The 12,480-nt window shown below is 35.3% G+C and overlaps 1 protein-coding gene across 4 annotated transcripts in view; it reads right to left on the reverse strand.

Annotated features, from left to right (window-relative positions):
- Window positions 1-12,480, reverse strand: part of CLCN3 (chloride voltage-gated channel 3) — a 95,708-nt gene that overhangs the window by 28,499 nt on the left and 54,729 nt on the right. For all 4 annotated transcript variants that reach the window (XM_015073950.3, XM_015073951.3, XM_027068780.2 and 1 more), the window contains 4 exons: window positions 10,979-11,136; window positions 3,134-3,233; window positions 1,603-1,790; window positions 502-624 (listed from right to left, as the gene is read on the reverse strand). In XM_015073950.3, coding sequence (XP_014929436.1) covers window positions 502-624; window positions 1,603-1,790; window positions 3,134-3,233; window positions 10,979-11,136 — 569 coding nt within the window. The remainder of the gene's footprint in view (window positions 1-501; window positions 625-1,602; window positions 1,791-3,133; window positions 3,234-10,978; window positions 11,137-12,480) is intronic.

The following is a 12,480-nucleotide window of genomic DNA, read 5'->3' on the forward strand; positions in this document are numbered from 1 at the left end:
GGCCCTGTGCTGACAGCTCAGAGCCTGGAGCCTGCTTCAGATTCTGTGTGTCCTTCTCTCTTTGCCCCTCCCCTGCTCTCTCTCTCTCAAAAATAAACATTAAAAACAAATTAAAAAAAAAAAAAGATAGTCATAAAAAGAGAATTAACGTATTCAAGTCAGGTTCATAGCAGCAAAACATCAACTAATCTATCACAGAACTTTAGGCCACATAATAATTTTCCAGGTTTATAACTGAGTCTTCTGATATTTGTTTAGTCACGTGCTAAATTAGTGGTGGAAAAAGAACAATCAACCCTCACAGTTAATGATAAAATGACTATGGGGAAGAATTTCTTTCAGTGATATCTATAATCAGCTTACATTTTTAAGATTTTCTAATTTTCTTCCTCATGTTACACACCATTTCCCCAGAAAGACTACTTTTTCCCCCTAAAGGCAAAAGATAAACACTGCAACAATCACTTAATGATTAATGGTATTAAATATTGCATGGCTTACCTCTGGAATTCCAGAGCCACAGGCATATGGAGCAAATACCTTTACCAGGGAAACGGCAAGAAAGGCAAAACTCAAGGCCCAGAAGATGTACATTATGTAATTCATGATGTAAGAACCAGGGCCCTAAAAGGCAAAGCATTTAATAGTATAAATTTAATTTACAGTGTACCCCTAATGCAAGTGCTTGCCACATAAGAAATCTGGGTAAAACTCATAAGTTTCCTGGTTTACTTCCACATTAGTAAAAGCTTTATATGAACAAAATATTTAAGTACAATCAAAAAGACATACTCATATATATATAAAGGGCCTTAATCTATTGAATGTTTTTCCTAGCTTTTTCTTGATCCCTAAAGTCTAAATGTCAAAAATCTGCTACACTTTAAGCTCTGCCTACCCACAAACCACATTTTGGAAACAGTTGTGAAGACAAAATTGCATTCCCACTTAGATCTCATTCTGCTGCAATTTTCCTGAGGATCAAATGAGAAACAGCATACTGCCCATGTTACCAGCAAATATATTCTCTTTTTATAGCTTGAAAATTCAGCTATAACAAAACTTTAAAAATATATCCGCATATGACCACACAACTACATATATTATATAACATTCTAACTTCTACAATGTTCTTCAATATACAACATCAAGAACAGTAAAATAATCATTTAAATACTATAATATCACAAAGAAAAATCTATAGATTTCTTCGAGATATCTCCAGTTGCAAGGCTTATTTTACTAAATTGTTTGATAATTCATACTTCCTGACAATTGTGATATGTTAAGCAGTTTTAATAACTTGACTTCATATTAACTTTCTTTGATTAAACAGATCCTATCACACTTTTCTACAATAAGACATTTAATGTCATAATTGAATAGACTTGAATGTGACTATGTAGTTAACTAATACAAAAGCTTCTTGAAGATTTACATTTTACTTGCTGCAATGTATTCTCATATTTTCCAATCTATCCTATTACATTTTTTTCTTTTAATGCAGCTGCAAGAATCTGTGAATAATTCTGTTAATTCTGTTAATTAGAGACTCATTTCACTGTATCAATTATTAATTCATCTTTAGACAGCAAGACTTACTTCTGCTTGACCTATGATTAATTCTGCCCATGTTTTCCACTGTGGACATTTATCCCTCTCTTCAAATGTTGTTTCATTAGATCCCCAACAACACTGCTCATGGTTGTACCACAATGCACTAAGGCAAATGCCCTCCTTTAGGTCAGTCATCCAGTCAGCAGCAATGTCTATTAATCCAGCCAATGCCCCTGTAAAAACATGTTGAAGGTGGTAATAAAAAAAAAAAAAAAAAAAAAAGAACAAAAAAAGTGAATCCATTTTTGGGAGGTATTTAGAACTATCAAGTTAAAAGAGTCCAAGAAAACTGGGGACTCCCTATAAATAAAGGGTCACATAGGAAATATTATATAAACTTAATATTTTTAACTGTAAATAGCCACTCTTAAAATAAAATGGCTATTCTTTGTTTGAAATTAAAAGTAGTTACATCATTAAAATTCACTGTGATTTGTAATAAAGGTGTTTAAAACACACTAAAAAGATCTTTAAAAGACAGCTATCTGGCAGGAGGTTCACAAATCAGGTTATTAAAGTCAGAGTTTTTAATGTTTCAAGCTGAAACTTAATAAAATTACAAATGATCTCAATATCATTGAAATTTAATGTCCATTAGAAGTAGTGAAACTCATAGCATTAATGAATTACCCTGACAGATTTTCAGTTTTTTCTTAAATAATAGAAAATCAAATGCAGCAAGATCATGTTACTGATAAAATACAAAAATATGCAAATTTATGGTCAAAGTCTAGATCCTTCTCATTGTATGAAAAGATCAACAGGTCACAAACACAGTGGCCACAAAATTCCTGTGCATGCCAATTAGAGATAGCAGTACTTCCTTCTATTCTCACATAAATTTTAATTTGCCTCATGTTCTTCTGGACATAATCTTCCATGGTGGAAACTGAAAAGTCATTAAAACAGTCCTTAATGTTTGTTTCCAGATCTTCGACTGCTATTTCTTAAAATCTCACACAGAGGGACTCTGTGGGCACTCTATAGCATGGTAGTTAACATGTGGGCTCTTCAGCTAAACTGCCTAAATTTAAATCTTTGCTTGGCCACTTACTGGCTACATCACCCTCGTCAAGTTACTTAACCTCTCGTGCTTTATGTAAAATGGTGACAATAACAGTACTTATTCCATAGGACTGCCATGTCGTTTACATACGTGTAAAGATTTTAAGGCAGTGCATGACACTTATAGGAAGCACTTAATAAATATTAGCTATTTATAATGATTTAACATTAAAAGATACTTTATTGTATATCTGGACCAAACCACATATTATACAGATACAGAAACTGAACAAAGATCAACCAAACTGGATAAACACTTAAAGTGACAGAGCCAAGACTAGACTCTGAAGCTTCCGGCATCCTAGTCTTATACTTAAGAAAGTTTCTTGAAAGAGACAAAACAAATGCTTTTAAAAATCCAACAGGACCTGAAAAAAAAAAAAATCGCAGGAAGGAGAACTATTTATTTTTTCTGTTAACGAAAAAAGATTGCATTAAAATTTTTCTTTACCTGATGCCAATCCTGTAAGTGTTACTACTAACCATCCTGACCATGCATCATATAAGCTTTTTGTCATTTCCCATGCTGATTCTTTCTTTTTGCTGTTGATCTGAAATTAGAAATGTTTATGCTTCATTTTTCAAACTATGAATAGAAGACACAATTCTAGAATCTAAAAGTTTTTCTCACCTATTTTACATGAGACAGTAGTTGATAAACTAAATAATGGGAAAGGTGAGTTTGGGGCAGAATCGCTATGTCAGACAGTTGTTATACCCACAAACCAGATGCTAAATGTTTACCCAGAGATCTGCATTTTTAACAAAAACCTCAGGATATGAGAGCAAGGGATCCACAAACCAGAAAGAGTCTTGCCTAGGCTGTTTAAAATTGAATCAAATTTAGCAGATATACATCTTTTATATTAACAGAAATAAGACATTATAGATTGAAATGTCTGTCATTCCCTGGCCATTTTTTGGTCCTAACAATTAAATAATAATCCTAGCAGGATTATAATATTCTTTAAAAGGTAAGGTCAGTGAATAATAGTACCATACCCATAAATATAGTATACAATAGTCATGTGAGTAAAGAGGTTTACCAAAACTTGCAGGCCTGTAAATATGCAGGTATGTAGAGTTTTAATCCCAGCTGTGGGGTCCAGAGGCTCTCTTCTATCACTGTGTAAGGTAAAAGAGTCCTCTACTGAATATAGCAGAGGAAGGGAGATTAGCAGGATAGGAATAGATTTGATTTTCAGATCTCACTCTACTAAGACACAAGAAGGCAAGTCTTCCTTCTCTTAAGAATGCACTTGCTAAGCTATCCCTAACTGGCCCAAACGTATTCTATTCTACTAGGATTGTTGCTTTAAAAAGCCATATTCTCAGCCTAGGACTTCAGTGCTCAAACTGTCCCACAGAATGGCAACAGCTGGAATTCAATGATCTGGTCTATTTTAAACCTCTGGTCTACTTTAAGCCATAAGGCCTCACTAAAAAGATTCCAGTTAAGTTCTGGGTTGAATAAGGTGCAATTTTCCACCTTCTATACCATAAGCAACTAATCACAGATACTAAGCATTCTTTAGAGGTCGAAGTTAGATTCCCTTCTTTCAAAAATAACCATTAAACCCCATGTTGCTTTTTCTCAATGAGAGTAACTATAATGTTTTATACAATATGAGGTAAAACCTTGGAAATCATCTAAATGCTCATCAATACAGTATTGGTTAAGGGTATTGCAGTTTATCTGTGTAATGGAAAATTCTGCACTCACTGAAAAAGAATGAGATAGATGCAGTGTTGTGCAGGGGAGAAAAGCAAAGTGGATACACGTGGGTACAGGAGGCTTCCATTTACCTAAGAAAAATAAGTACATAAATACATATGCTTGTCTTAAAAAATTTTTTTTAATGTTTACTTTTGAGAGAGAGAGAGAGAGCATGAGTGGGGTAAGGGCAGGGAGAGAGAGACAGAATCAGAAGCAGGCTCAGGCTCTGAGCTGTCAACACAGAGAGTGACACAGGGCTTGAAATCACGAACCGTGAGATCATGATTTGAGCCGGCTGGATGCTTTAACCGACTGAGACACCCAGGTGCCCCATATATGCTGTATTTTTAAAAATAAAGGGATAAACCATAAAATGTTAAAAGTAAATCATTATTTTAACAGAAGGGAGGCAACAGGTTAAATGGGACAGGGACTTTAAAACAAATAATTTGTATGTGTAACCCTAGTGGGATAAACACTAAGAACAAAAAATATTATAAGAAAAAGAAAGAAAACACTAACTTTTCGGTAAGCACATCGCTGGTGACAGTGCTGGTAATATTCTTAACCTAGCGTGTGTGTACTGTGAAGTAAATCATATGGTTATATATGTGGTATTGAGATTTTTGAAATGGCTGAAAGATGATACAGATTTAAGAACTGGAGGTTAAACAAAAGCTCAATAGTACTGAATTTAAATCAGAAGGTTCCTATAAACTTATGAAGCTAGTAGAAAACAATGGCCAGCCCAGACACTAGAAAGACCTCTAGTGCCTGCACTGCCTATAAACCATTTTCCTTCAAAGGAAGCAGGGTCCCTGGGGAAAATGGCTGACTCCAGGCAGGAAATATGTAAGATGAAGTGGGATCATCTTCTTTTCCCAGAATATGCCAAAATCTACTAAGCATGTGTCAGAGGAGACAGGCATCAACCTAAAGAAGTTCCCACTGGCCAAAAATGGAATAACATATGCATCAATAAGGATAATAACAGTGATGATTAAAACACATCTAATATGTTTAAATCTGTGAGTGCATGAAGATACAGAAACAAAAACCAAACAAGCAAACAAAAATCTCATTAGTCAACTTTGAGGATTCTAGGGAACCATTTAATTTCAAACCTTCTCCCTTTTCTGTACAATCTGAACTTCAGGGAACCCAAATAATTGGTATGAAGAAGGTTCTCCTTATAGAAATTTTCAAGCTAATAAATAAAAAAAGAATGACAATTAAATTAGTGACATTTTACAAAATACTGAAATAGTAATATTTGAAATGATATAAGGTTGATTTGCTTCAAAATCTGAGGTAGGGGGCTATACAAGTATAATAAAAAGTTTAGGGGGAGGCACACATAGGTGGCTCAGTTGGTTAAGCATCCGACTCTTGATTTCGGCACAGGTCATGCATGGTCTCACAGTTTCATGAGTTCGAGCCCCACATTGGGCTCCATGCTGATAGTGCAGAGCTACGGCTATTCATATTCTCTCTCTCTCTCTCTCTCTCTCTCTCTCTCTCTCTCCCCACCCCCTCTGCCCCTCCCCTCCTCACCCTCTCTCTGTCTCTCTCAAATAAATAAACTTTAAAACAATTTTTTTTAAAAAGTTCAAGGGGAAAAGAGAATTGGGTAGGTATACATGCACTGACACAGAAAGTTGGTGTTTTTTTTAATGTAATGTTTTAAAAACAACAGTGAGAACATTTATGTGTAGAATTTCCCAGGTTAAAAAAATGTTGTTTATACAACCATAGATCAAAAGCACAGAAAATGATACGTGACCTATCTAGAAAGAGATGATTGGTAAGATTAGCTAGGACACTGACTACTTCATATTATTATTATTATTATTACTATTTTTTAATGTTTATTCATCCTTGACAGAGAGAGGGGGGCAAGCACTAGTGGGGAAGGGGCAGAGAGAGAGGGAGACACAGAATCTGAAGCAGGCTCCAGACTCTGAGCTGTCAGCACAGAGCCCAACACGGGGCTCGAACTAACGAACTGTGAGATCATGACCTGAGCCAAAGTAGGACGCTTAACCAACTGGGCCACCCAGACACCCCTTCATATTATTTTTTAAATGTCATATTATTTTAAATGTTTTCAAGAACTATGGACTACCTTCAAAATCAGACGGAAAAAACTGTATTGTGGTTTCTTTTAGTTTTAATTTGCTTTAAAATCTTATGAACATGATGTCTTCAGGATACTTTCATACTACCTCACTTTAAAACACATTTTAACTGCAACTGCAGTACGTTAATGACTTTGTAAATATATGTAATTCTAAGTACAACTGATTTACCTAACAATCATATGAGATGCAGAAGTTATAGTGTGCCTGCATTAGGCATACTGGATTAAAACACTGGATCTTATAATGTTGCCACAGACACTCTGAGGGTCCCTGAGACCTTCTCAAGAGGGCTTCAAGGTCAAAACTGTTTTCATCATAATATTAACACTGATGTGCCCTTTTCACTGTTTTGACATTTTCACTGATAATGCAAAAGCAAATGCAAAACAGCTGCTCCTCAGCACAAATCAAGGCAGTGGCATCCAAATGTACTGGTAGTCATTACATTCTTCACTGCCACGTATCCCAGCAAAAAAGAAAAAAAAAAAAAAGTAAGTAAACACCAGTCTCACTTAAGAATGCCTTTGATGAAGGAGTAAAAGTTATTATGCCTCAATCATTGAGTCTTTTTTATAGTATGTGTGATGACTTAAGTATATATAAAGCCTTCTGATACATACTGAAGTATGAAATTATGTCTTGAGGAAAAGCATTTAAGTGACTTATTTGAGTTGCAAAATGAACTTGACACCTACACATGGAACACCATTTTTACTTGAAACAAGGACACCGAAGAATGGTTTTTCAGACTTGAGAATCTGACAGGCATTTTCTCAAAAACAAACCAAGTAAGCCTGTCATTTCAAGTGAAATAAGAGTGTATTTGTTTCTAATGATAGAATTTGAGCTTTCAAGTAAAAATGAGAATTTTGGGAAATTTGTTATCTATCACTATAAGCATGAAAGATTCCCAATACTTAAAGACTTTTCTAAAGAGATCAGGGTTGATATTAACAAATGTATTTTTTTTGATACTGTATAGTGAAACTGAAAAGTGTCAACACTAGAAATAACAGCATAGATCAGTGAATATTTTCCAAATGATCACTACATGATGTTACAAAATTATTCATTAGAATTGAAGGTGAACTAACAGATTTCAATGTAACAAAGACAAAGGGTCCACTGATATAGTTTCAGATTACACTGGCAACTAATCTTTAAGAAACTACCACCTGTCACTTTGGTACAGTATCAAAGAATATCCACAATGATACAAAAAGGTTATTAAAATACTCCTAGCTTTTCTAACTACCTACCTATATGAGTTTGGACTTTCTTCATATATTTCAACCCAAATAACATCACAACAGACTGAATTCAGAAGCAGATATTAGAATCCAGCAGCCTTTAATAAATAAGACAATAATGAGACTTATGAAAATATAATGTCACTCCCTCACTAAATATTTTTATTTTGGAAAATACAGTTGTTTTTCATAAAAATGTTGTGTTTTCAGAAATATAAGCTTTGATGTTAATGTATAATAGGGGTTTGGCTACTTTTAAATAAATTAGCATTTTAAAAAATTCTTAGTTTTTGTATCTAACATGGTAAATATCAATTAACATAACAACATAAACTAAGTTCCTTCACTATCCTCGGTAAGTGTTTAGAGTTTAGAGTTTAACAGTGTTCCAAGATGAGGTATGCCTGGGTAGCTCAGTTGTTAAGCATCTGACTTCAGCTCAGGTCATGATCTCACAGTTCATGAGTTCAAGCCCCACTTGTGGTAAGCTTGAGCCTGAGCCCACTTCAAATGAGCCCCGCTTCTCTCTCTCTCTCTCCCTCTCTCCCTCCCTCCCTCCCTCCCTCTCTCTCTCTCTCTCTCTCTCTCTCTCTCTCTCTCCCTCTGCTCCTCCTGTGGGGATTCTTTTTCTCTCTGCCCCTCACTCATTTGTGCCCTCTCCTCTCTTTCGCTCTCAAAAACATTAGAATAATAAAATAAAATCTAGTGTTCTGAGATGATAAAATAATAAAATAAAATAAAATAAAATAAAATAAAATAAAATAAAATAAAATAAAATAAAATGTGTTCTGAGATGAAAAACTTTGAAAATCACCACTGGATTGTATTGGGTCTTCCAGAAAAGATTAATAATGAGTGATGAATCTCAGAGGTTATACTTGTCATGAACAACATAATCTAATTTTAATTTCAACTTTAATATACAAATATACATTAGTATGAAAGATTATAACTAATTTGTACAAGCAGTTATTTTCATTTACAAGTAAATTTCAGACCTCAAAGTTATAATGGGCCTATTAGAATTTGGAATTTCACTTTTCAAAGAGATTTTTTTTTTTTAATTAATTTTTGGACTACATTGTATCAATAAGTTACCGTCCACAAGTTGTACTTTTTAGTAAATGCCACTCTTTTTTCATGAAAGATTTTTATTTAATGAATAAAAACAGTGAGGGGCACCTGGGTGGCTCAGCTGGTTGAGAGACCGACTTCGGCTTAGGTCATGATCTCACAGTTTGTGAGTTCGAGCCCCACGTCGGGCTCTGTGCTGACAGCTCAGAGCAGGAGCCTGCTTCTGATTCTGTGTCTCCCTCTCTCTCTGCCCCTCCCCCACTCATGCTCTGTCTCTGTCTCAGAAATAAATAAACATTAAAAAAAATTTTTTTTAAGTGATACAACTTTATAAATTTTTTCTAATTTAGAAGAAATTTAGGTATTTAAAAAAATTATTTTTTTAATGTTTATTCATTTTTGAGAGAGAGACAGAGTGCAAGCAGGGGAGGGGCAGAGAGAGAGGGAGACACAGAATGAGAAGCAGGCTCCAGGCTATGACCTGTCAGCACAGAGCCTGATGCAGGGTTCGAACCCATGAATCGTGACATCACGACCTGAACCAAAGTCTGAGGCTCAACTGATTGAGCCACCCCTGCACCCCGCTCCTAAAAAAAATCTTTTTAAGTGTATTTATTTATTTAATTAATCTCTATACCTAACATGGGGCTCAAACTCGTGACTCCGAGATCAAGAGTCACATGTTCTTCTGATATGGCCAGTCAGGTGCCCCTATTTATTTGATTTTTGATGTTACAAATGGAATAGTTTACTTCTTTTTTTTTTAATGTTTGTTTATTTTTTTAGAAAGGGAGAAAGAAGGAGACAGAGTGTGAGTAGGGAAGGAGCAGAGAGCGAGGGAGACAGAATCCAAAGCAGGCTCCAGGCTCTGAGCTGTCAGCACAGAGCCTGATGTGGGACTTGAACCCATGAACTGTGAGATCATGACCTGAGCAGAAGTCAGATGCTTAACCAACTGAGCCACCCAGGCACCCTTGGAATGGTTTTTTCTAAAGAAATTTTAGCCAAACTCTTTACCCAAGATGTAACTGAAATATACACTTGCTATAAAAACCACTGGAAATATTATTGCAATATAATATTTTTTTGATTAGTATTCATCACAATACTTAATATGTCTTTTACAGGACTCAATTTGAGAATCTCAGAATTTGAAACCGAGAAAGGGGATAAAAGAAAATAGCAAAATCCCATGAAATTATCTCCCAATAGGTTTCTTCTTTTGCAATAATAAGAATTATATAACAATTTTCCTCTTTTTTTTTTTTTTATGTTTATTTACTTTTGAGAGAGACAGAGACAGACTGTGAGTGTGTTGGGGCAGAGAGAGAGGGAGGCACAGAATCTGAAGCAGGCTACAGGCTCCGAGCTGTCAGCACAGAGCCTGACGCAGGGCTCGAACTCACGAGCCATGAGATCATGACCTGAGCCAAAGTCGGATGTTCAACCAACTGAGCCACCCAGGCGCCCCAACAAGTTTCCTCTTTTGCTGTAGCTGCTATGCTACCCAAAATGAAAAATTATGCTTACTTCTATACCTTGATCTTCCTCCCCAACTCACATGCTGTATTTTCCCAGCCCTTGCTTTTTTTTTTGTTTTTTTTTTTGTCTTTTTTTTTTTTTTTTGTCTTATAAATACTTAACACTTCCTTGATTTTAAGCTACCTCAAATCCTTTCTGGATTGATCCCAGAAGTAAATTAAAAAAAAAAAAACAAACATATACAGAGGGGCACCTGTGTGGCTCAGTCAGTTAAGCATCCAACTTCAGCTCAGGTCATGATCTCACAGTTGGTGGGTTTGAGCCCCATGTCGGGCTCTGTGCTGACAGCTTCTCAGAGCCTGGAGCCTGATTCAGATTCTGTGTCTCCCTCTCTCTCTGCCCCTCCCTCACTCATGCTCTGTCTCTCTCTCCCTCTGTCAAAAATAACCATTAAAAAAATGTTTTTAATTACATATATAGAGAAAAAATATATAATACTTATAAAATGTAGAAATTTAACGAAATGTACTTTAATGCATAATATATATTTTGGCAGCTTGAGATCACTGGCAAAAATGTATTATTAAATGATGTAGTTATGCACTATATTAACAATTACTGAAAACACTTACCCGTCTATGCCTTTCTCTGTCTTTACATTTCTCTCGCACCCAATCAATAGTATGGAAATCATCATATGTACCAACACCTGGAATTGGTTCATCCAAAAGATCCAACAAGTGTGTAGAACTGTTAATGCTGCCTCCATTTGTCATTGTATAATGAGTTCCTACAAAGCAAAAAAAAAAATGAATATGCTTTATGAGAGACAATGATGAACTACATAAGCTTCTTAGAAATTCATTAGTAATTCATAAAGAAATAGGATCACTTGAAAGGCAATAAAACGGAAAAAGGAAAACATCCAAAAAAGTTATCCAAAACTTAGAAATAAGGCAAAAAGACCGTAGCAGGTCTCTTTAAACCCATACTAGAGTATCAAAATAAGCCTGAGGAAAAGGACTTTATTTTCTATTGATTAGCGCATAGACTCTGTAAAGTTGAATAATGACTTAAAGAAGATTGATAAATTGAAAACGTCTGCTTTCATCTGGCAAAAAACATAATTGAATTTCATCTAGTAGAAAAGATAATACTTAGAGTTGTAGTGTTGGGGTATTTTGTTTTTTCCTTGTAAGAAAATTTCATTCACTGATATTTTGTCTCACATATCCTCCTCTAAGTCATCTGTCACCAAGCTAGTTTCCTCATTAGTATTAAATAAATCTTTGACATGTGCTCACTATACATTTATAAGTGTAAGAGACTTAAAGGTACCAGGAAGGACAGTGAACAACAATTCACAAAAAAAAAAAAAAAAAAAAAAAAAAAGAAATACAGATGGCTTTTAAATTTAAAAAGTTCAATCCAACCCAAAAAAGAGAAATGCAAATCAAACCTACAATATCATTTTCCTCTATCAGATTGGTAAAGATAAAGAAGCTGGCTAATGCACTGAGTTGCAAAGTTATGGGGAAAGAGGGCTTGCCAGAAAATTATTAAAGTATAAACTAGTATAACCCCTCTGGAAAGGCAAAGCTACCGAGATTTAAAATACACAGACACTCTCAAACCCAGCTTATCCACTTCCAAGAATTTTTCTTGCAGTTACACTTGCATAAATCCATAAGTTATGCACAGTGTGGTAAAACATCTTACTGTGTGCTCTAGAAGGAAAACAAACAAACAAAAATTAATGCACAAGTGCTCATAATCTAAAAGGAGGGTCAGCAAAAGAGCCAGAGAGTGAATACTTTAGGCTTTGGAGGCCATATAGTCACAGCAATGCAACTCTGCCATCGTAGCACAAAAGAAATCACAGACAATATAGAATAAATGGGTATGGTTGTGTTTCAATAATACTTTATGAAACAGGTGAAGAGCAGCATTTGGCTCAACCCTTAATCTAAAGTCTCTACACTACAAACAAAAGTCAACTGAAGACATTTATTAAGAATTTTCAGGGGCGCCTGGGTGGCTCAGTCGGTTAACCATCCGACTTTGGCTCAGGTCATGATCTTGTGGTTTGTGAGTTTGAGCCTCACATCGGGCTCTGTGCTGACAGCTCAGAGCC

This window comes from Acinonyx jubatus, chromosome B1, assembly GCF_027475565.1.
Source record: "Acinonyx jubatus isolate Ajub_Pintada_27869175 chromosome B1, VMU_Ajub_asm_v1.0, whole genome shotgun sequence".
In the NCBI taxonomy this organism is placed as follows: Eukaryota; Metazoa; Chordata; class Mammalia; order Carnivora; family Felidae; genus Acinonyx; species Acinonyx jubatus.